Raw genomic sequence first — 25,646 nt, 5'->3', positions numbered from 1 at the left:
TCGGGCTAAACGGGTCCTTTTCAGAATGGCAGTGAGTGACTAGTGGTGTGCCTCAGGGCTCAGTGCTGGGACCCCAGCACTTTACAATATAAATGATTTAAATGAAGGAATTGAGTGTAATATCTCCAAGTTTGCAGATGACACTAAACTGGGTGACGGTGTGAGCTGTGAGGAGGATGCTAAGAGGCTGCAGGGTGACTTGGACAGGTTAGGTGAGTGGGCAAATGCATGGTATAATGTGGATAAGTGTGAGGTTATCCACTTTGGGGGCAAAAATATGAATGCAGAATATTATTTAAAAGGTGGCAGATTAGGAAAAGGGGAGATGCAACGAGACCTGGGTGTCATGGTACATCAGTCATTGAAAGTTGGCATACAGGTACAGCAGGCAGTGAAGAAGGCAAATGGTCTGTTGGCCTTCATTGTTGAGGATTTGAGTATAGGAGCAGGGAGGACTTACTGCAGTTGTACAGGGCCTTGGTGAGGCCTCACCTGGAATACTGTGTTCAGTTTTGGTCTCCTAATCTGAGGAAAGACGATCTTGCTATTGAGGGAGTGCAGCGAAGGTTCACCAGACTGATTCCAGGGATGGCTGGACTGACATATGAGGAAGAGACTGGTTCAACTGGGCCTTTATGCACTGGAGTTTAGAAGGATGAGAGGGGATCTCATAGAAACGTATAAGATTCTGACGGGACTGGACAGGTTAGATCCGGGAAGAATGTACCCGATGTTGGGGAAGTCCAGAACCAGGGGACACAGTCTAAGGATAAGGGGTAGGCCATTTAGGACCGAGATGAGGAGAAACTTCTTCACCCAGAGAGTTGTTAACCTGTGGAATTCCCTGCTGCAGAGAGTTGTTGATACCAGTTCGTTGGATATATTCAAGAGGGAGTTAGATATGGCCCTTACGGCTAAGGGGATCAAGGGGTAGGGAGAGGATGCAGGAAAGGGGTACTGAGAGAATGATTATCCATGATCTTATTGAATGGTGGTGCAGGCTCGAAAGGCCGAATAGCCTACTCCTGCACCTATTTTCTATGTTTCTATGTAATATGTGACCTCCCAATTCTTCCTACCAAAATGTGATACCTCGCATTAATCTGTGTTGAACTTCATTTGCTAATTATATGCCCATTCTGCAAGTTTATTAATGTCCTCTTGTAATTTACTCCCCTTTGTTCTGTATCCTTTGATACCGTTAAATAATATACATCTGTATATCTCGGCCTTCCTTGAAAGCTCCAGTTGTTCCTGATTTCCATCCTAAAGGGCCTAGCTCTCATTGTAAGGTCTAATCTTAAGTCTAGGCTTGTACTTCATACTTTTGCCCTGAGCTCTGACTGTATAAGGTGCATGGCCACGCAGCGATCGGTAAGGTCTCGCGCAATTAAATTCACAGGCTGCGCAGTGAGCTGGACAGCTGGAGCAGGAGGACGGGCTCAATACCCAACGTGTAGGAAAAAGTCAGTGATGATCCTCGCAGGGAGAGTCGTTTGGGACTACAGAGCCGATCCAAATTGCAACGCCATTTGCTTACAGCAGGGCCATTGAATACAGCGAGCATTGTCTCGTAATAAAATTGTCAGACAGCCGTTGGCGAATGGCGGCCGCAGGACCCACAATTCTCTACGTCCCAGAAGCCGCTCTATCCACACCGCTGGTTTCCCCACTGAGTGTGCGCATGCTTCCCAGGACCGCAGTACATTCTCTAAACTCGCTGGGAACGGGAGAAGACAGCGGGTAGCGGCAGGTAGAATGGTGGAGGCACTGGAGCAGTGGTTTAATGGTGCTGGGGCCCTCGTTGCACGTGCGCCGGGTCCGGCGGCTCTGATTCGGGGGCTGAGGCATGCACTTGCACCCGCTCAGTTTCCCAGACCGGCTCCTCACATGCTCTGCGCAGGAAGGCGGTGTCTGTCGCACTTTGATACACGCACTACGGGAGCGATGGGAGAATGTTGAGGACCTTGATGTGCGTGATAGGCAGGAAAGTAAATGCAGTTATATTGTCTTCTATTTGGAATATATTTATTTTTGTTAACTTTAAAAAAAAAATTATCCCGATTTCCAGTCAGTGAGTGTCTTCGTTAACCTCTTCGAGCAAACTTGTAATGAATGTTTCACGTTTCAATTGATGCGGTGTAATGCCGTTTTTATGTAACCCAAGAAGACGATCCTGAACTGGAAATGTTGATGTGAACGAGTTTCTGATTAAAGCTGAACATACTGGAGGGGGAGGGAATTGGGCCTCAGTTCTACAAACGCCTTGGCTCCCATGGGAAGTGGTTCTGGGCGCACTTCAGTGAAAAAGTGGTGGTAGTACCTGTAGTGTATGGAGAAAGAGTCAGACTGAACACTGAGCTCAAAGTAAAGTGTGACCGTAGTCTTTTATTGCAGGTCTCCACAGAGTGCCTCTCCAACCTGTGAAGCTTCCTTAAATACCTGTGCTCCCAAGGGATTATGGGATCCCCTGGGATTCCAGGGGATGAGCCCTCTGATGGTTATACAGAGTAAATACAAGTCCACATATGTAACAACACTCTTTCCCCCCGCCCCCCCCCCCCCCCGAAAGTCAATGGTGTAACTATTTACAATGTGAGTTGATCTGGGGCCCTTCTTGCCCTGGTTGATCATCTCGGTGTGAAAGCTGGTGTTGCTGAATCATTTGGGCCCTTGCTGCGCTGCTGTGGATGATGGATTCTGCTTCGTGGTCAACAGTGGTGCCGGTTGCCACTGGTGTGTAGGGAGATCAAAAAAGTTAGGGTCCAGGTGGGTTGCTCAGGATAGTCTGTGAATCTGAGTTTGATTTGGTCCAAGTGTTTCCGGTGAATGAGTCCATTTGAAAGTTTGACCCGAAACACCCTGCTCCCCTCTTTGGCCACTACAGTGCCGGGAAGCCACTTGGGACCTTGTCCATAATTTAAGAACAATACAAGATCATTGATTTCAATCTCGCGTGACACATTTGCGCTATCATGGTATGCACTTTGTTGAAGCCGACTGCTCTCTACCTGTTTATGTAGATCAGGGTGAACTAACGAGAGCCTTGTCTTAAGTTAAGTGCTCTTTTCATGAGCAATTCAGCAGGTGGGATCCCAGTGAGTGAGTGGGGTCTCGTGCGGTAGTTAAGCAGGACTCGGGATAGGCGAGTCTGCAGTGAGCCTTCAGTTACCCTCTTCAAGCCTTGCTTGATGGTTGGCACTGCTCTCTCTGCCTGACCATCGGACGCTGGTTTAAACAGGACAGATGTGACATGTTTGATCCTGTTACGGGTCATGAATTCTTTGAACTCAGCACTGGTAAAACATGGCCCGTTGTCACTCACCAGGACATCGGGTAAGCCGTGAGTGGCAAACATGGCCTGCAGGCTTTCAGTAGTGGCAGCGGACTTGCTAGCCGACATTATCTCTCATTCAATCCATTTGGAGTACACGTCTACAACCACAAGGAACATTTTACCTAAGAACGGTCCTGCATAGTCGATGTGTACCCTAGACCACAGTTTGGAGGGCCAAGACCATAAACATTGCTTAACTGTGAGCATGTATTACATCTGTGAACGCAGGACTCTTAATTCCGCATCGATACAGGGCCACCACACATGGGATCTGGCTATCGCTTTCACCATTACGATGCCCGGGTGGGTACTGTGGAGGTCATTGATGAAGGTGTCTCTGCCCTTCTTGGGGACCACTACTCGATTGCCTCACAGAAAGCAGTCTGCCTGTACAAACATTTCATCTTTGCGCCGCTGGAACGGCTTTATCTCTTCCTGCATTTCCATTGGGACACTGGACCAGCTCCCGTGAAGCACACCGCTTTTGACTCGAGATGATAAGGGGTCCTGGCTTGTCCAGGTTTTGGTCTGCCGGGCAGTGAAGGGTGATTGCTCACTCTCAAATGCTTCCATAATCATGGCTAGATCTGCAGGCTGCGCCATTTCCACCCCCGTGGTGGGCAATGGGAGTCTACTGAGATCATCGGCACAGTTTTCTGTGCCTGGCCTGTAGCGGATGACGTAGTTGTATGTGGACAACGTAGTTGTATGCGGACATTTCTGGACCCGGGCTAATGCATTGGTATTTATACGTTTACTCTCGGAAAACAGGGATATAAGTGGCTTATGATCCGTTTCCAATTCGAATTTTAGCCCAAACAGGTATTGATGTATTTTCTTTACCCCATAGACACACGCTAACGCTTCTTTTTCAATCATGCTGTGGGCTCTCTCGGCCTTAGACAGACTCCCGGATGCATAAGCAACCAGTTGCAGTTTCCCGAAATCATTAGCTTGTTGCAGTACACACCTGACGCCATATGACGACACATCACATGCTAGTATCAAAAGCTTACATGGATTGTACAACACAAGCAATTTGTTTGAGCATAACAATTTTCTCGCTTTTACAAAGGCATTTTCTTGGCTTTTTCCCCAAACCCATTAGTTCCCTTTTCATAGTAAGACATGTAATGGTTCTAGCAGTGTGCTGAGACCCGGTAAGAAGTTACCAAAGTAGTTCAAGAAACAACCGCAGCTCCGTCACATTCTGTGGCCTCGGTGCATTCTCGATTGCTTCTGTCTTCGCGTTAGTGGGCCTGATGCCTTCCGCCGCAATCCTCCTTCCCAAGAACTCTCCTTCAGGCGCCATAAAAACACACTTTGAGCGTTTTAACCTGAGCCCCACGCGGTTGAGTCAACTAAGAACCTCCTCCAAGTTCTGCAGGTGCTTGACTGTGTTCTGTTCTGTGACCAAGATGTCGTCCTGGAAGACCACGGTCTGCGGGACTGACTTCAGTAAACTTTCCATGTTTCTCTGGAATATCGACGCCGCCGATCGGATTGCAAACGGGCATCTGTTATAAACAAAAAGACCTTTGTGCGTGTTAATGCAGGTGAGGGCCTTTGATGATTCCTCTAGTTCCTGCGTCATGTAGGCTGACGTCTGATCCAGCTTTGTGAACATCTTTCCTCCCGCCAGCGTTGTAAAGAGGTCATCGGTCTTTGGTAGTGGGTATTGGTCCTGCAGGGAGAAACGATTGATAATTACTTTGTAATCGCCACAGATTCTGACGGTGCCTTCTCCCTTGAGGACTGGGGCGATAGGACTTGCCCACTTGCTGAATTCGATCAGTGAAATGATGCCCTCTCGTTGCAGCCGGTCTAGCTCGATCCCTACCCTTTCTCTCATCATGTCCGGTACTGCTCTCAACTTGTGATGGATGGGTCGCGCCGGAATTAGGTGGCTCTGCATTTTTGCTCCTTGGAATTTCCCGATGCCTGGTTCGAACAGCCAAGGAAATTGTTGTCAGTTTTCCGGGTCTCAGCACACTGCTAGAACCATTACATGTCTTACTATGAAAAGGGGACTAATGGGTTTGGGGAAAAAGCCAAGAAAATGCCTTTGTAAAAGCGAGAAAATTGTTATGCTCAAACAAATTGCTTGTGTTGTACAATCCATGTAAGCTTTTGATACTAGCATGTGATGTGTCGTCATATGGCGTCAGGTGTGTACTGCAACAAGCTAATGATTTCGGGAAACTGCAACTGGTTGCTTATGCATCCGGGAGTCTGTCTAAGGCCGAGAGAGCCCACAGCATGATTGAAAAAGAAGTGTTGTCAGCGGGCGATAGTGCTCGGACGGGGTCCCAGTTCCTGCGTATCTTTCCCAGCCAGCTCAGCGTGGGGCCATCGCCCGGTACCACCCAGAGTGGTAGCTTGTGCACCGCTCCATCGTAGGAGACCTTTACTGTAGCACTGCCGATTACAGGAATCAGTTCTTTCATGCAAGTTCTTAGTTCCGTGCGAACTGGAGTTAAGACTGGCCTTGAGGCCTTGTTGCACCACAATCTTTCGAAAGTCTTTTTTGCCCATTGGACTGGCTCGCGCCTGTGTCCAGCTTCATTGACACCGGGAGTCCATTTAGTTCAACATTCATGTTCAGCCATGAACTCATTGAATGGCGGTGCAGGCTAGAAGGGCTGAATGGCCTGCTCCTGCACCTATTTTCTATGTTTCAGCATTATAGAGGGACAATTTGTAGTGAATGTGTGCACCCCATGTACCTCTGCCTCCTCTATCTGAGGCTCTGGTTCGTCGTGATCCTCCATGGATCTGTCCTCCTGCAACATGGTGGTTTGCGGGTTTAACAGGCTTTGCAGCTCGCCTGCACATTCGTTGGAGGTGTCCCATTGTTCCACAGGCCTTGCAAACGTATTCTTTGAATCGGCATGAATGGAAATGATGACCAACCCGCAGCGCCAACAAAGTGTCAAATGGCCTTGCATTCATCTGCCTTGATGGTGGACTCTTGAGTCATCTGCGGACATGCAGCTGCAGGTATGTGTGACCTGCCCTGTACGTTACGATTCGAAAACATCACTTTTTTCACAGTACTTGTAGCAGCACTTGTGTGCTGAGAGATTTACTTCATATTGTCATTGGTGGCAATGAACGCCTGGGCTATAGCTATGGCTTTATTCAAAAGTTTGCGAAGTATGGTTTCGTGGCCAATGCCAAGTACAAAAATGTCTCTGAGCATGTGCTCCAAATGTCCTTCAAATTTGCAATGTCCTGCAAGGCGTCGTAGCTCGGCGACATAACTCGCCACTTTCTGGCCTTCAGACCTTTTGTAGGTGTAGAACCAGTACCTCGCCATCAGAACGCTTTCCTTTGGGTTCACATGCTCTCGGACCAGTGTGCACTAATCGTCAATCGATTTCTCCGTGGGTTTCGCTGGAGTGAGCAGATTCTTCATGAGGCCATACGTTGGTGCTCCACAGACGGTGAGGAGGATCGCCCTTCATTTGGCAGCGCTCTCTTCCCCATCTAGCTGTTGGTCGAGTTGCTTCACAAAAGTTTCCCAATCATCTCCCTCCGAGAATTTCTCCAGGATGCCCACTGTTCTCTGTATCTTGTCGCCAGTTGTTTATGGAGAAAGAGTCAGACTGAACACTGTGAGCTCAAAGTAACGTGTGACCGTACTCTTTTATTGCAGGCCTTCAGAGTACCTCTCCAACCTGTGAAGCCTCCTTAAATACCTCTGCTCCCAAGGGATTATGGAATCCCCTGAGTCTGCAGGGGATAAGACCTCTGGTGGCTGTACAGAGTAAATACAAGTCCACATATATAACAGAACCCAAGTGATAATTGAGGCTACTAAAGGCGTGAGGCATGAGTCTTACTGGTTTATGTTTGCACTGAGTGCACGTTAACTCCAGCTTTAGTGTCTCACCATCTCCCAACAAATGGTGGAAACAAAGTTATTGCTGATGTCATTTGGTTCATCAAGTGTTTTCCTTCCACCAACAATGTCTAGTCTTTGTTTTTGGGATGAGACATTAAATCTGTTCCTGTGGTTCAGATGAATTAATAAGGGACAACCAGCTTGGGTCTGTTAAAGGCAAATCGTGTTTAACTAACCTTATTGAGGTACCATGGGATGTGTGAGACTTTGCCCAGAATGTATATAGAGGCGAGGTTCGTTTCTCTCTTGACATAATGGCCATCTTGATGATTTTGCTGCTAATTAATTTACCTGGTGTTTCTTGTCTGAATTTAGAAAGGAACAGGAGATGACCTGGACAAGCTCAAAGTTAATATAACCTTGCGAGTTTCTTTATTCGTTCACGGGATGTGGGCGACGCTGGCAAGGCCAGCATTTATTGCCCATCCCTAATCGCCCTCGAGAAGGTGGTGGTGAGCCACCGACTTGAACCGCTGTTCTTAGTAGCGGTTTGGTACAACTGCTGGGCCATTTCAAAGGGCAGCAGTTAAGATTCTTCATCATCATCATCATAGGCAGTCCCTCAGAATCGAGGAAGACTTGCTTCCACTCTTAGAATGAGTCCTTAGGTGGCTGAACAGTCCAATACGAGAACTACAGTCCCTGTCACAGGTGGGACAGACGGTGGTTGAGGGAAAGGGAGGGTGGGACTGGTTTGCCGCACACTCCTTCCGCTGCCTGCGCTTGGTTTCTGCATGCTCTCGGCGATGAGACTTGAGGTGCTCAGCGCCCTCCCGGATGCACTTCCTCCACTTAGGGCGGTCTTTGGCCAGGGACTCCCAGGTGTTGGTGGGGATGTTGCACTTTATCAGGGAGGCTTTGAGGGTGTCCTTGTAATGTTTCCTCTGCCCACCTTTGGCTCGTTTGCTGTGGATGAGTTCCGAGTAGAGCGCTTACTTTGGGAGTCTCGTGTCTGGCATGCGGACAATGTTGCCTGCCCAGCCACATTGCTGTTGGCCTGAAGTCACACATAAGCCAGACCAGGTAAGGACAGCAGATTTCCTTCCCTAAAGGGCATTACTGAACTAGATGGGTTTTTATGACAATCGGGTAGTTTTATGGTCACCATTACTGACTTTTTATTCCAGATTTATTTAAATAACTGAATTTAAATTACCTATCTGCCGTGGTGGGATTTGAACTTGTGTATGGGAATTATTGGTCCAGTCCTGTGGATTACTAGTTCAGTAACATAACCTCTATGCTACTGTTCCCGGTTGCTAATGTGTTGGCTTCACTGCCTCTGCTGTTCTGGGCAATCTCTATTAACAGCTCGCATGGGATGTTGCGGACCTATCTGCTTGGTCCTACTTCACTGTTGTCCCGACTAATCTCCAATATTATCCTATCCTAATCGGGCAATGACTCGAGATGTTATGATTAACTTTGATGGGACACCTGGCAGAGCAAATTCTCTAACAAGACGCATGTAATGTAGTTTTGTAAGCGCTGTGAACTGTTAACAATTAAATAAAGCCACTAATGTGGTTTATAAACCAAAAAAACAACTGATTTCATGATTAAGAGTTTGTTTGATTGTGCCATCTCAAATCGTGAGACAATGGAAAAAACTGTATATCTGCTTTTAAGTGGTGGTTGTAAAATTTGCCCACGGGCAAAGGCAAAACATTGAGGGAACATTGCTCTGACCCAGAGAGCTGAATTCGGATTGTGCTGTTTCCCAATTTCCCAGGGTGCATCAGTACCAGTCAGCTGTGCTGATTAAATATTTTCATCAAGCATATTCTACACAGCAACTTTTCAAATAACTTTGAAAAGCCGAGAAGTTTCAGAATCATTTTTGAGGTGATTTGTTTTAGGCTGTGTCTCAAATGACTATTATAGTTGCTTCTGTACTGTAGGCTTCAGGAAGTGCATCGAGCTGCAGGAAAAGCAGACTGGGGTTCCGGGGGAAGGAGAGACTTCATGTTGTGTTTTTCAGTTTTCCAAAGAGTCGGCTAATTATCCACATGTTGTGCTGACAGTTGGAAATGTTAACTGTTAATTCCTGACACCTGTGAGTCACAGAAGCTAAGTACTGACACCAATTAGACTGTTAAAAGATTAGAAGTGCAGTGTAAAACCATGCTTTGCAGATTGTGAAATACGCTATCTCCAACAGAATACAGCATTAAAGCACACTAAGTGATTGAAATAGTGTGGGTGGAGGCTTGCTTGGAACACACACATTGGGCTGAACGGCCTGTTTCTGTGCTGTAAGTTCGATGTAATTTGAGCTGACCAGGATTGACCATCAGTAAAGCTTCAGATATCTTCAATTGATTTTGATTCCTTACACCGTGTGCTGTTGTTTTGTGACAGGTGGTATTGACCAATCAGTGCTGAAGGAGCTTCCCCCTGATCTCCTTGCTGAGATAGAATCCACAATGCCACTCTGCGAACGTGTGAAGATGAACAAACGGAAGCGCAGCACTGTGAAGGAAAAGCCAAACTATGCAGAAATCAGCTCGGATGAGGGTGATAACGACAGTGACTTTGAATGTAAGTAGCCCCACCGCTGAGAAAGTGGAACCAAGAGGACAGACTGATGATTAGTGAAAATACATTCTAAACAGATAACTGGGAAAAATACTCCATTACAAAAACATGAGGAATGTTTGGAATAATCTGCCAAGCAAATTAACCAGTTAAAACGTTGGATTACTCACAATCCAATTAGCTGGAGAGATAATATCTAGAGTTTCAGGGGCAACATTTCCTTTTCTCAAACACAAGTTCTCACATTTCTTAACACTTTTAAAGTAATAAATAACCCAAAGTACATTAGAGGCAAATTAACCAGAGCAATCCCCGGAGGGAGAAGGGTAAGCATGGTGACTAAGGCATATGAGGTAGTTATTGATGGATGGGAGAATGGTTGCAAGGCCGAGAGGTCATGGGCGCATCCCAGATTGAGGGCGGAATGAGTGAAAGCACTCGAGCTAAAATCTCGATCAAAAGCAGGATGTGCAACTTGGGACAGAATATATAACATTCTTCATGTTAAGATTTTGCAATATTTATTTGTGTAGCTTTGAAAAGTAGAGACTAGAAAATGTTTTTCAGGCATAAACTTGATTGGCTACCACAGTCTACAAAAAGGTGAAGCTTTTGATGAGCTTTATGTTGGATAATTCTACTGCGCATGAAGGTTTAAACTTGGGGCTTAAAATAGACCAGACTAATCTCAAGAAAATGTAAGAAATGCAAGATAATTTGCTTTACATAATTATCTAAGTGCAGTTTTTTAAACAGCATTGGATTTTCCTATAAATATGCAAATCAGCAGCTGAACAGATCTGTGGGATATGCAGTCACTGTTTTGATTTAATAGAGTTCCGGATTGGTGCAAGTACCTGACACACATGTTGGGTAGTGTTGCGTCATTACTTCAATTTGGTGAACGGGTTTGCACAGGCACTTATCCAGCACAGCACCTGTGTCTTTGGTGGGTTCAATTGGGCGGCCACCTAATAAGATTTAAGCCAGTTGCATTGAGGTAAAAGCTATGGAGGAGTCGAAAATTGTCATTGAAGAATTGCGGTTGTGGTAGATAGAAATAGACACCGCAAAAGAATCCAGATAAAATGATTGCAAAGGGGATGGAGTATAAAACCAGGGAAGTCTTGCTACAGTTATACAGGCATTTGACATGGTGCCACATAAAAGGTTACTGCACAAGATAAAAGTTCACGGGGTTGGGGGTAATATACTAGCATGGATAGAGGATTGGCTAACTAACAGAAAACAGAGAGTCGGGATAAATGGGTCATTCTCTGGTTAGCAACCAGTAACTGGTGGGGTGCCGCAGGGATCAGTGCTGGGACCCCAACTAGTTACAATCTATATTAACGACTTGGAAAAAGGGACTGAGTGTAACGTAGCCAAGTTTGCTGATGATACAAAGATGGGAGCAAAAGCAATGTGTGAGGAGGACACAAAAAATCTGCAAAAGGACATAGACAGGCTAAGTGAGTGGGCAAAAATTTGGCAGAAAAAATCAAAGAGCAAGTTGTTATTTAAATGGAGAAAGATTGCAAAGTGCTGCAGTACAGCAGGACCTGGGAGTACTTGTGCAAGAAACAAAAGGATAGTATGCAGGTATAGCAAGTGATTAGAAAGGCCAATGGTATGTATCTTGGCTTTTATTGCAAAGGGGATGGAGTATAAAAGCTGGGAAGTCCTGCTACAGTTATACAGGGTATTGGTGAGGCCACACCTGGAATACTGCGTGCAGTTTTGGTTTCCATATTTACGAAAGGATATACTTGCTTTGGAGGCAGTTCAGAGAAGGTTCACTCGGTTGATTCCAGAGATGAGGGGGTTGACTTATGAGGAAAGGTTGAGTAGGTTGGGCCTCTACTCATTGAAATTCAGAAGAATGAGAGGTGATCTTATCGAAACGTGTAAGATTATGGGGGGGCTTGACAAGGTGGATGCAGAGAGGATGTTTCCCCTTATGGGGGAGACTAGAACTAGGGGGCATGGTCTTAGAATAAGGGGCCGCCCATTTAAAACTGAGATGAGGAGGAATTTCTTTTATGAGGGTTGTAATTCGCTGCCTCAGAGAGCTGTGGAAGCTGTGACATTGAATATATTTAAGACCGAAATAGACAGTTTCTTAACCGATAAGAGAATAAGGGGTTATGGGGAGTGGGCAGGGAAGTGGAGCTGAGTCCATGATCAGATCAGCCACGATGGTATTAAATGGTGGAGCAGGCTCGAGGGGCCGTATGGCCCACTCCTGCTCCTATTTCTTATGTTCTTATTACGTTCTAATGTGAAAACAACCTGTTCATTCCTAGCTTCCAGGAAGAGGCACAAGAAGGACCGAGGGGCAGATAAAGCCTGGGAGTGCGAAGAACGTGACCGGCGGATTCTGAATGAATTGCGAAGAAGCAGCCATTCTCTCGAAGGCAGAAGGAGTTCGGGAAGCAGATATCGGGAGTACAGCCCTGGATCCGAGGAGGATTCCCCTCCTCCCAGTCTCATTGACAGTAAGTGTGCACTTCTTAACAATGGAATAAACTGGAATTGCTGGGGGTGGCCAAAGTCTGCCAACATGAAGAGTTTAACTTTGTTGCATTGCAACGTTTATGTCACCATTAAGTACACTAGTACTGGTTTTATAAGTTGTGGTTTTGCAGACTTTTTAAGGATTAGAATATGAAGTCATACTTGAGTTTCGTAACCTGAGATGTACGGGGTAATTTAAAATAGTGTACAGTTGAAGGCCAATTACTGACCAAGTCTGTTTGGTACATCCTCATTTGAAAACTGGCAAGGTATCACCTTTTGAGATTTCAGACATTTACAGTCACAGGATGGGGAAACCTGGTGTAATAGATGTTACAATGCTCCCATTCACCTAAACTTAGCTCTCGGTTAATTTCACATGACGCCGTGCTGAAAGATATTTTGACATTCCATTGATAACAATCATTGCTGCTATCACTACTATACTCCTGAACTCCGCAAGAGTCATTACCAAGTCAGGCTGGAGGATTCTGTTTTGGGGGATGGCTTAGCCAGTTTGACTAAAAACTGCCACTGGAGTCGGGCTTTTTAAAAGAGATGTGATTGTTCAGTGCAGTCAGGTAGGAATTGGCTAAAAGACGGATGAAATATAGGAGAGAAGTGGATGGAATTTTGCTTAAAACAGTTACCCACTGAAGTGAGGTAGGCTGGTGTGTTCATTTTTCATAAAACGCACGGTGTAGTGAACAAGGTTAGTGAGCTGAAGGCCAAATGGCCTCCTGTGCTGTAGCCATTCTATGATTCTATAATTCACACACAAGTTGTATTGAGAAAAAAAGTGAATCTAATCATAACTTCTATATGTTCACCTGATTGGAAATAAAGAAGCTTAATGATTTCTATCAAGTCACATTTCACCAAATGTTTGCTTCGTCCATCTTCAGAGCGATCAAAGAAATACGTGTGGAAAGGAGGCAGGCATCCAGTTTCTCACATTGCGGCCTGTACTATTGTACCCTGGAGCAATGTGCCAAATCCATCTGCAGGGCTATGGGGAAAGAGCAAGGGAGTGGAATTAACTTGATAGCTCTTTCGAAAGGCCGGCTCAGGCACGTAGGCCGAATGACCTCCCTTTGTGCTGTACAATTCTATAAAAGCAAGATTCTCAGACCATTTAATAATGTCACTAAATCCAAGAAGACTTAAATTGTAACATGGGGCTTATACACCTTGGCAAACGCCAGTTTTACACATTTTTAAGACTTGGGTATCATAGAATCATAGATATTTACAGCACAGGAGGCAGCCATTCAGCCCATCGTGTCCACGTCGGACAACAAAGAGCTACCCAGCCTAATCCCGCTTTCCAGCTGCTGGTCCGCAGCCCTGTAGGTTACGGCGCTTCAAGTGCATATCTAAGTAAATTTTAAATATGATGAGGATTTCTGCCTCTTCCACCCTTTCAGGCAGAGAGTTCAAGACCACCACAACCCTCTGGATGAAGAAATTTCCCCTCAAATTCCCTCTAAACCTCCCCCCCAATTACTTTAAATCAATGCCCCCTGGTCATTGACCCCTCTACTAAGGGAAATAGGTCCTTCCTATCCACTCTATCTAGGCCCCTCATAAATGTATACACCTCAATCAGGTCTCCCCTCAGCCTCCTCTGTTCCAAAGAAAACAACCCCGGCCTATCCAATCTTTCCTCATAGCTAAAATTCTCCAGTCCCGGCAACATCCTGGTAAATCTCCTCTAACCCTCTCCAGTGCAATCACATCCTTCCTGTAATGTGGTGACCAGAACTGCACGCAGTACTCCAGCTGCGGCCTAACCAGTGTTTTATACAGTTCAAGCATAACCTCCTGCTCTTATATTCTATGCCTCGGCCAATACAGGCAAGTATCCCGTATGCCGCCTTAACCACCTTATCCACCTGGCCTACTACCTTCAGGGATCTGTGGACATGCACTCCAAGATCCCTCTATTCCTCTACACTTCTCAGGGTCCTACCATTTAATGTGTATTCCCTTGCCTTGTTAGCTCTCCCCAAATGTATTACCTCACACTTCTCCAGATTGAATTCCATTTGCCACTGTTCTGCCCACCTGATCAGTCTATTTATATCTTCCTGCAGTCTGCAGCTTTCTTCTTCTTTATCAACCAAATAGCCAGTTTTTGCAAACTTCTTAATCATACTCCCTACAAACATAGGATTACATAGGATGTACGGCACAAACAGACCATTCAGCCCAACCAGTCCATGCCGGCGTTTATGCTGCACTCTAGCCTCCTCCCGTCTTTCCTCATCTAAATCATAACTCTCTATTCCCTTCTCCCTCATGCTTGTCTAGCCTCCCCTTAAATGTATCTATACTATTCACTTCAACCACTCCCTGTGGTAGCGAGTTCCACTTTTTCACCACTCTCTGTGTGTAAAGCATTTTCTTCTGAATTCCCTATTGGATTTCTTGGTGACTCTTATATTAATGGCCTCTAGTTATGCTCTTCCTCACAAGTGGAAACACTTTCTCTGTATCCACTATATCAAAACCTTTCAGAATTTTAAAGACCTCTAGAGAAAAGAGACCCTGCCTGTTCATTCTTTCCTGATATGTATACCCTCACATTTCTGGTATCATCCTTGTAAATCTTCTCTGCATCCTCTCCAGTGCTTCTATAGCCTTTTTTAAAGGGCAACCAGTACAAAGTGTGGTTCAAGGTTCGATACAGTTTTAGCATAAACTCTCTATTTTTCAGTCTATACCGCTAGACAAAAACCCTAGTGCTTGGTTTGCTTTTTTTCTGGCCTTGCTAAGCTGTGTCACAACTTTTAGCGAGTTGTGTATTTGCATTCCAAGATTTCGGGTAGTTATGGAAAAGGACAAAGACAAAAGAGGAATAAAAATTCTCAATTGGGGAAAAGCCAATTTTGCTGAGCTGAAATAGGATTTAGCGAAAGTGGACTGGTAACTGTGACTTGAAGGTAAATCAGTGTCAGCAGTGAGAGGCATTCAGGAGGAGATCCTGAGGGTTCGGAGCGAGTTCCCTTAAAGGAAAAGGGTGGGACTAACAAATCTAGAGCCCCCTGGATGCCAAGTGACACACAGGGTTGGATAAAGGAAAAAAAGGGAGGCTTATGACAGATACCAAGGGCTCAGTACAGACATTGCAATGAGGGAGGAGGAGTGTGAAATATTAGTTGAAGTAACCATAGTGAGAGAGGAAGTATTAAGGGCTTAGCAGCTTTGATAGTGGATAAATCCCCAGGCCCAGATGAAATGTATCCCAGGCTGTTTGAGAAGCAAAATAGCAGAGGCTCTGACCATTATTTTCCAGTCCTCTCTGGCTACAGGTATGGTACTGGATACTGCTAACTGTGTGTACCTTTGTTTAAAAACTCCGTGTTTTTTGAGCTTGAGCGGCGGCTGGAGCCCCGTGGTGCATCCTCGAGACTTGAGAGCTACGTGGATAGCACATTTCTAGAGGTGTGCAGGCAGAAAGGGAGTGGATGACCACCAGACAGAAGAGGAGGACTAGGCAGGTAGTGCAGGAGTCCCCTGAGTCCATCTCGCTCACTAACCGGTATTCTGTTCTGAGTACTGGTGAGGACGATGCTGGCTTTGGGGAATGTAGCCAGAGCCAAATCCACGGCATCACGGGTGGATCAGCTGCACGGGGTGGCGGGGGGAGGAAGAAGAATGGAAGAGCTATAGTGGTAGGGATTTAATAGTCAGGGGAGCAGACAGGCGTTTCTGCAGCCGCAGACATGACTCCAGGATGGTATGTTGCCTCCCTGGTGCCAGGATCAAGGATGTCACCGAGTGGCTGCAGGGCATTCTGGGGGGAGAGGGTGAATAGCTAGAGGTCGTGATCTATATGGGGACCAATGACATAGGTAGAAAGGGGGATGAGGCCCTGCAGGCAGAGTTTAGGGAGCAAGGAGATTCAAAAGCAGTACCTCAAAGGTAGTAATCTCCAGATTACTCCCGGTGCCACGAACTAGTGAGTACAGAAATAGGAGGTTAGAGCAGATGAATGCGTGGCTGGAGAGATGGTGCAGGAGTGAGGGCTTTCGTTTCCTGAGGCATTGGCACCGCTTCTGGGGGAGATGGGACCTTTTCAAGCCGGACGGATTGCAGCTCAACAGAGCCAGGACCAATATCCTCGCGGTGTGGGTGTGGTGGGGGGGGGGGTGGGGTTGCTAGTACTGTTGGAGAGTGTTTCAACTAGTTTGGCAGGGGAATGGGAACCCAACATTTACTTTAGCCACTCTTTTCCTTTTTATATACCTGTAGAAACTCTACTATCTGTTTTTATATTTCGTGCTAGTTTACTTTCATAGTCTATCTTCCCTTTCTTAATCATTTTTTTAGTCATTCTTTGCTGGTTTTTAAAAGCTTCCCAAATTTCTGTCCTCCCACTAGTTTTGTCCACTTTGTATGCCCTTGTTTTTAATTGGATACCGTCCTTTATTTCTTTAGTTACCTTCGTGACCAGTCTGCCATGTGGGACCTTATCAAAAGCCTTGCTAAAATCCATATACACTACATCATACGTACTACCCTCATCGATCCTCCTGGTTACCTCAACAAATTCAATCAAGTTAGTCAGACACAACATTCCCTTAAAAAATCCAGTCATTGTCCCTCAGAATTTTGTTTACAATTCAAAAGGAGTGGGCAAAAATTTGGTAGATAATGTAAAATGTTGGAAAGTGTGAGATAGAATAAATCTTCGGCAGAAAAAATCAAAGAGCAAGTTATTATTTAAATGGAGAAAGACTGCAAACTGCCGCAATACAGCGGGACCTGGGGGTACTTGTGCATGAAACACAAAAGGTACAGCAAGTGATCAGGAAGGCCAATGGTATCTTGGCCTTTATTGCGAAGGGGATGCACCTGGCCAGGATAGTCTGCACCTGGGCAGGACCGGAACCAATGTCCTAGGAGGGATGTTTGCTAGTACTGTTGGAGAGGGGTTAAACTAATATGGCAGGGGGATGGGAACCTATGCAGGGAGACAGAGGAAAGTAGAATGGGGGCAGAAGCAAAATATAGAAAAAAGAAAAGTAAAAGTGAAGAAACCCAAGGCAAAAATCAAAAAGGGTCACATTACAGCAAAATTCTAAAGGGGCAAAGTGTGTTTAAAAAGACAAGCCTGAAGGCTCTGTGCCTCAATGCGAGGAGTATTCGGAATAAGGTGGACGAATTAACTGCGCAAATAGCAGTTAACGGATACGATGTGGTCGGCATCACAGAGACATGGCTCCAGGGTGACCAGGGCTAGGAACTCAACATCCAGGGTATTCAACATTCAGGAAGGATAGACAGAAAGGAAAAGGAGTTGGGGTAGCGTTGCTGGTTAAAGAGGAAATTAATGCAATTGTAAGGAAGGACATCAGCTTGGATGATGTGGAATCTGTATGGGCGGAGCTGCGGAATACCAAAGGGCAGAAAACGTTAGTGGGAGTTGTGTACAGACCACCAAACAGTAGTAGCAAGGTTGGGGACAGCATCAAACAAGAAATTAGGGATGTGTGCAATAAATGTACAGCAGTTATCATGGGTGACTTTAATCTACATATTGTTTGGGCTAACCAAACTGGTAGCAATACGGTGGAGGAGGATTTCCTGGAGTGTATAAGGGATGGTTTTCTAGACCAATATGTCGAAGAACCAACTCGAGGGCTGGCCATCCTAGACTGGGTGATGTGTAATGAGAAAGGACTAATTAACAATCTTGTGCGAGGCCCCTTGGGGAAGAGTGACCATAATATGGTAGAATTCTTTATTAAGATGGAGAGTGACACAGTTAATTCAGAGACTAGGGTCCTGAACTTAAGGAAAGGTAACTTCGATGGTATGAGATATGAATTTGCTAGAATGATACGAAGGGTTGAAGGTGGATAGGCAATGGCAAACATTTAAATATCACATGGATGAACTTCAACAATTGTACATCCCTGTCTGGAGTAAAAATAAAACGGGGAAAGTGGCTCAGCTGTGGCTAACAAAGGAAATTAGGATAGTGTTAAATCCAAGGAAGAGGCATATAAATTGGCCAGAAAAAGCAGCAAACCTGGGGACTGGGAGAAATTTAGAATTCAGCAGAGGAGGACAAAGGGTTTAATTAGGAGGGGGGGAAATAGAGTATCAAAGGAAGCTTGCAGGGAACATAAAAACTGACTGCAAAAGCTGCTATAGATATGTGAAGAGAAAAAGATTAGTGAAGACAAACGTAGGTCCCTTGCAGTCAGATTCAGGTGAATTTATAATGGGGAACAAAGAAATGGCGGACCAGTTGAACAAATATTTGGTTCTGTCTTCACGAAGAAAGACACAAATAACCTTCTGGAAATACTAAGGGACCGAGGGACTAGTGAGAAGGAGGAACGGAAGGAAATCTTCATTCGGCTGGAAATTGTGTTAGGGAAATTGAAGGCCGATAAATCCCTGGGGCCTGAGTCTGCATCCCAGAGTACTTAAGGAAGTGGCCCTAGAAATAGTGGATGCATTGGTGATCATTTTCCAACAGTCTATCGACTCTGGGATCAGTTCCTATGGACTGGAGGGTAGCTAATGTAACACCACTTTTTAAGAAAGGAGGGAGAGAGAAAATGGGTCATTATAGACCGGTTAGCCTGACATCAGTAGTGGGGAAAATGTTGGAATCAATTATTAAAGATGAAATAGCAGCGCATTTGGAAAGCAGTGACAGGATCGGTCCAAGTCAGCATGGATTTATGAAAGGAAAATCATGCTTGACAAGTCTTCTAGAATTTTTTGAGGATGTAACTGGTAGAGTGGGCAAGGGAGAACCAGTGGATGTGGTGTATTTGGACTTTCAAAAGGCTTTTGACAAGGTCCCACACAAGAAATTAAAGCACATGGTATTGGGGGTAATGTACTGACGTGGATAGAGAACTGGTTGGCAGACAGGAAGCAGAGAGTCGGGATAAACGGGTCCTTTTCAGAATGGCAGGCAGTGACTAGTGGGGTGCCGCAGGGCTCAGTGCTGGGACCTCAGCTAATGACAATATACATCAATGATTTGGATAAAGGAATTGAGTGGTTAGATGCAGGAAGAATGTTCCCGATGTTGGGAAAGTCCAGAACCAGGGGGCATAGTCTTAGGATAAGGGGTAGGCCATTTAGGACCGAGATGAGGAGAAACCTCTTCACTCAGAGAGTTGTTAACCTGTGGAATTCCCTGCCGCAGAGAGTTGTTGATGTCAGTTCATTGGATATATTCAAGAGGGAGTTAGATATGGCCCTTACGGCTAAAGGGGTATGGGGAGAAAGCAGGAAAGGGATACTGAGGTGAATGATCAGCCATGAACTCATTGAATGGTGGTGCAGGCTTGAAGGACCGAATGGCCTACTCCTGCACCTATTTTCTATGTTTCTGTAAAAGCAGGGCAGTCTTGCTACAGTTATACAGGGTATTGGTGAGGCCACACCTGGAGTACTGCGTGCAGTTTTGGTTTCCATATTTACGAAAGGATATACTTGCTTTGGAGGCAGTTCAGAGAAGGTTCACTCGGTTGATTCCGGGGATGAGGGGGTTGACTTATGAGGAAAGGTTGAGGAGGTTGGGCCTCTACTCATTGGAATTCAGAAGAATGAGAGGTGATCTTATCAAAACGTATAAGATTATGAGGGGGGCTTGACAAGGTGGATGCAGAGAGGATGTTTCCACTGATGGGGGAGACTAGAACTAGGGGGCATGGTCTTAGAGTAAGGGGCCACCCATTTAAAACTGAGATGAGGAGGAATTTCTTCTCTCTGAGGGTTGTAAATCTGTGGAATTCACTGCCTCAGAGAGCTGTGGAGGCTGGGTCATTGAATAAATTTAAGATAGAAATAGGCAGTTTCTTAACTGATAAGGGGTTATGGGGAGCGGGCGGGGAAGTGGAGCTGGGTCCATGATGGGATCAGCCATGATGGTATTGAATGGCGGAGCAGGCTCGAGGGGCCGTGTGGCCCACTCCTGCTCCTATTTATGTTCTTAATCAACATACTTTTAAATTTAAACATTCCAAACAGCATAGTGATCAGGAGCAAGTGGGTATGAGCAGAATGTTCCTTCTAATTTTGTGTGTGTGTGCGGTGCTTTTAAATTTGCTGTGCGGCCACGTTACTGGGGCAGCAGCTGGTGAGCGGCCTGCGCGGTGTCTCGCAATTAACGTGCGGCCGCGCAGCTTGCGGGGCAATATTGACTACCATCACACCTGACTCCCAACAGGCACATTTACACAGCTTGGGATGGTGTACAGTTCCTTCCTGGTTGGGATGGTATTTGTACATGCTTTGGGTCTTGCATGTGGAGCTGCCTGCTTTGTGCAGTGCTTTGCTGACCATTCCATATTATGTACATACATTCCCAAGTCAAGCGATGCATCATTTTGATTAGATTTTGTTTTCTCTTCCGTTCTGGACTGTAATGGACTAAACCCAGCTGCTTGATTATATTAATGGTACCAAATATTAAACTTTACCAAAAAAATTTTATTTACAGTTGCCAAAAAGATGAGGAAAAGAGAAAAACAAAAGAAGAGGAAAGCATATGAAGCTAAACTTACTCCTGAAGGTAAAGCCAGTGTCTCAAACACTTCATACATGGACGTTGAATGCCTTGGGCTTTTGAAGTGTAATAACAATGTTGCTGCTGGGTTCTTGGTTGAGGTCAGCCGCCTAAAATTAAAAGCCTGACTCTTCCCTCACACCTGTTCCCTGACGGTATCTATTAGAACTTCAAGGTAGATGGAAGGAGAGCATTCAACACTTGCATCACAAGTGTCAGCTGTGGCTCAGTGGGTCGCAGCGTCACCTCGGAGTCACAAGGTCGTGGGTTCACACTCCAGAGACTTGAGCACAAAAGTCTAGGCTGACATTCCAGTGCAGTGCTGAGGGGAGTGCTGCACTGTTGGAGGTGCCGTTTTCGGATGAGACGTTAAACCCTGTCTGCCCTCTCGTGTAATGTGGATGTAAAAGATCCCATGGCACTATTTCAAAAAAGAACAGGGCATTATCCCTGATGTCTTGGCCAATATTTATCCCTCCATCAAAATCACTAAAACAAATGATCTGATCATTAACACGTTGCTGCTTGTGGGTGCTTGCAAAATTGTAAATTGAACTACCGTGTTTCCTACATTACAACAGTGACTGCTCTTCAAAAAAGAAAAGTACTTCATTGGCTGTAAAGCGCTTTGGGGCATCCGGTGGTCGTGAAAGCCCCTTTCTTATGAATTTGACAACTTTCTGCTTCAAACCTAACTTCCCCTTGTATTTGCCTTCAATGCGTTATGAGGTCAGACACTAAATCAGTAGAAATCTACTGATCCAGTCACATTGAATTCATCTCCCACTATTGTGGACCAAAGTTTTGAATCGGATGTGGCCTTTGTAAGCCAGTGTCAACTGCTTTTCTTTTGTTGGATTGCTAGTTCCTCTCTCTCTGGGAAGGATTCCCTTTATTTCCCTTTTTTAATAGAAAATGTTGCCACTTACTGAATTCTCTTTGCAGTATTTGTGGGTGTTGGTAAAATAAATGCAGCGTGTCTTTTGAATGTTCCATCACCTACAGAATAAACCTGAAAATACTCAAATTCTGATCAAAGTTTTCGATAATCAATTGATTAAACAATTGGGGCCAATTTAAATTATGGTCTCGTAGTCACTAGCTGATGTATTCCTTCATGAGCTGATTAATGTTTCTTTTTCCCCATCTAATTTTCTCCTCAAGGTGCTAACTCTTTCTGAGAGTACAGGTACCAGCGCCAAAACCTCGTCCGAGTGGTCAGTCTTCTGTGCGCCAAGTATGCAGAGAATGGTTTTTCAATCTTCCCTGATTATGCATACAGTGCTAACGGGAATGATGTCAGAATTTGCAGACGACACTAATACAGGAATCGTATCTCTACTTAAAAAGGAAAGATTTGCAGGGGTGTGGGGAAAGAGCAGGGTAGTGGGACTAATTGGATAGCTCTTTTAGAGAGCCAGCACAGGTATGATGGGCCAAATGGTCTCCATCTGCTGTGCCGTATTATTCTAGGAGGCATAGTGAATGATTCTGAGGACCAAAGGAAGCTGCAGGGGGATATTGATCGTATGGCAGAATGACAAAAAAGTGGTCGATGGAATTCCAAGTAAATGTGCTGTAATACATTTTGGTTAAAAAAACTTTGAACGCAGGAAAGCTGTCTGATCTGGATGGGCAGAGCTGTTTGGAGGTGCAGATTCACAAGCTCAAATGGATATGGCAATAAAGTAGCTGTCAAAATACTGAGTGTTATGGCAAGTGGTACAGAATCTAAAAGGCAAAATGTAACAGTGAATCTATATAAAGAATGGTCAAACTTGTATTTATATAGCATTATTCATATCCTCAGTACATCCTAAAGAACTTCAAAGCCAATCAAGTATTTCTGAAATGAGGTCACTGTTGTAATGTAGAAAACGTGGTAGCCAATTTGCACGTAGCCAGCTTCCACAAACAGAAATGAGAGAAATGACCAGATTATCTGTGTGTGATGTTGGTTGGGGGGTAAATGTTGACAAGGATACCGGAAGAATTCTCCTCTTCAAATAGTACCTTTTACGTTCACATGAGGGCACATGGGACCTCGGCTTAACATCTGATCCGAAAGACTGTTCATCCGACAGTGCAGCGCTCCCTCAGTACTGCGCTGGAGTGTCAGACTAGATTAAGTGCACAAGTGACTGGCGTGGGGCTAACCCATGACCATCTGACTCGCGCGAGGGTGCTACCACGAAGCTGCGACTGACACCTCAGAAAGCCTTAAGACTATACTGTCGGAAGGATGTTGAGGCAATAGAGTGGGTACTACAAATTCACAAGGGTGCTGCCAAGCATGAGGAAATACAAATACACAAAGATGTCAAAAATTGGGTGTCTTTTTCTTCAGAACAGATTAATGGGGTGTTTTGATTGAGGTGTTTAAAATATGAAAAGCTTGGACAAAGTAGAAAGACTGAGTGCAGTGATTGAGGGCTCTAGAATGTTGGGGCCCTCTCCTTAAAAAAACAATCCTTGATCCCTCCGTCCTCATAGAATCGTAGAAATTTATAGCACGGAAGGAGGCCATTTCGGTCCATCATGTCCATGCCAGCCAACCAAGAGCTATCCAGCCTAATCTCACTTTCCAGCTCTCGGTCCGTAGCCCGGCAAGTTACGGCACTTCAGGTGCACATCCAAGTACTGTTTAAATGTGGTGAGGGTTTCTGCCTCTACCATACTTTAAGGCAGTGAGTTCCAGACCCTCACCACCCTCTGGGTGAATTCTTTTTCCCTCAAATCCCCTCTAAACCTTCCCCCAATTACTTGAAATTTATGCCCCCTGGTTGCTGACACCTCTGCTAAGGGAAATAGGTCTCTCCTATCCACTCTATCCAGGCCCCCCAAAATTTTATACACCTCAATAAGGTCTCCCCTCAGCCTCCTCTGTTCCAAAATTCTCCAGTCCAGGCAACATCCTTGTGAATCTCCTCTTTCTCCTCTCTTCGAGACACTGGCCCCCAATTCATTTAACACTTGGAAAATTGCATTCATTTTCTGTTACTTTGGGTTTGCAGAGTTGGTGAACTGCAAGCCCTTCTTCTAGATCAATCCCATTTACATAACATAAGAAATAGGAACAGGAGTAGGCCATATGGCCCCTCGAGCCTGCTCCACCATTTAATACGATCATGGTTGCTCTGATCATGAACTCAGCTCCACTTCCCCGCCCGCTCCCCATAACCTCTTATCCCCTTATCGTTTAAGAAACTGTCTATTTCTGTCTTAAATTTATTCAATGTCCCAGCTTCCACAGCTCGTGAGGCAGCGAATTCCACAGATTTACAACCCTCCTGAGAGAAGAAATTTCTCCTCATTTATTTTAAATGCGCGGCCCCTTTTTCTAAGATCATAGAAACATAGAAAATAGGTGCAGAAGTAGGCCATTCGGCCCTACGAGCCTGCACCACCATTCAATATGATCATGGCTGATCATGCAACTTTAGTACCCCATTCTTGCTTTCTCTCCATACCCCTTGATCCCTTTAGCCGTAAGGGCCACATCTAACGAACTGGCCTCAACAACTTTCTGTGGTAGAGAATTCCACGGGTTCACAATTCTGAGTGAAGAAGTTTCTCCTCATCTCGGTCTGAAATGGCTGACCCCTTATCCTAAGACTGTGACCCCTGGTTCTGGATTTCCCAAACATCGGGAACATTCTTCCTGCATCTAACCTGTCCAATCCCGTCAGAATTTTATATGTTTCTATGCGATCCCCTCTCATTCTAATAAATTCCAATGAAAATGAGTCTAGTTGATCCAGTCTTTCTTCATATGTCAGTCCTGCCATTCCGGGAATCAGTCTGGTGAACCTTCGCTGTACTCCCTCAATAGCAAGAATGTCCTTCCTCAGATTAGGAGACCAAAACCGTACACAATATTCAAGGTGTGGCCTCACCAAGACCCTGTACAACTGCAGTAAGACCTCCCTGCTCCTATACTCAAATCTTCTCGCTATGAAGGCCAACATGCCATTTGCCTTCTTCACCCGCCTGCTGCACCTGTATGCCAACTTTTAATGACTGATGTACCATGACACCCAGGTCTCGTTGCACCTCCCCTTTTCCTAATCTGTCACCATTCAGATGATATTCTGCCTTCCTTTTTTGTCACCCAAGTGAATAACCTCACATTTATCTACATTATACTGCATCTGCCAAGCATTTGCCCACTCACCTAACCTGTCCAAGTCACCCTGCAGCCTCTTAGCATCCTCCTCACAGCTCACACCGCCACCCAGCTTAGTTTCATCTGCAAACTTGGAGATATTACATTCAATTCCTTCGTCTAAAGCGTTAATGTATATTGTAAATAGCTGGGGTCCCAGTACTGAACCTTGCGGTACCCCACTAGTCACTGCCTGCCATTCTAAAAAGGACCCGTTTATTCCTACTCTTTGCTTCCTGTCTGCCAACCAGTTCTCTATCCACGTCAATACATCACCCCCAATACCATGTGCTTTAATTTTGCACACCAATCTCTTGTGTGGGACCTTGTCAAAAGCTTTTTGAAAGTCCAAATACACCACATCCAGTGGTTCTCCCTTGTCCACTCTACTAGTTACATCCTCAAAAAAATTCTAGAAGATTTGTCAAGCATGATTTCCCTTTCATAAATCCATGCTGACTTGGTCCGATCCTGTCACTGCTTTCCAAATGCGCTGCTATTACATCTTTAATAATTGATTCTAACATTTTCCCCACTACCAATGTCAGGCTAACCAGTCTATAATTCCCTGTTTTCTCCCTCTTTTTTAAAAAAGTGAGGTTACATTAGCCACCCTCCAATCCCTAGGAACTGATCC

General features: G+C 45.2%; 1 protein-coding gene across 1 annotated transcript in view; it reads left to right on the top strand.

Annotated features, from left to right (window-relative positions):
* Positions 1-25,646, top strand: part of nipblb (NIPBL cohesin loading factor b) — a gene marked incomplete at its 3' end in the record, with an annotated part of 524,975 nt that overhangs the window by 278,154 nt on the left and 221,175 nt on the right. Inside the window, exons 12-14 of the mRNA XM_070871482.1 lie at positions 9,606-9,785; positions 12,089-12,280; positions 20,779-20,850. Coding sequence (XP_070727583.1) covers positions 9,606-9,785; positions 12,089-12,280; positions 20,779-20,850 — 444 coding nt within the window. The remainder of the gene's footprint in view (positions 1-9,605; positions 9,786-12,088; positions 12,281-20,778; positions 20,851-25,646) is intronic.

This window comes from Pristiophorus japonicus, unplaced genomic scaffold (assembly GCF_044704955.1).
Source record: "Pristiophorus japonicus isolate sPriJap1 unplaced genomic scaffold, sPriJap1.hap1 HAP1_SCAFFOLD_253, whole genome shotgun sequence".
NCBI classification, from domain to species: Eukaryota; Metazoa; Chordata; class Chondrichthyes; family Pristiophoridae; genus Pristiophorus; species Pristiophorus japonicus.
Note: the sequence above shows the minus strand (reverse complement) of the source record. Positions and strands in the feature narration are given on the sequence as shown.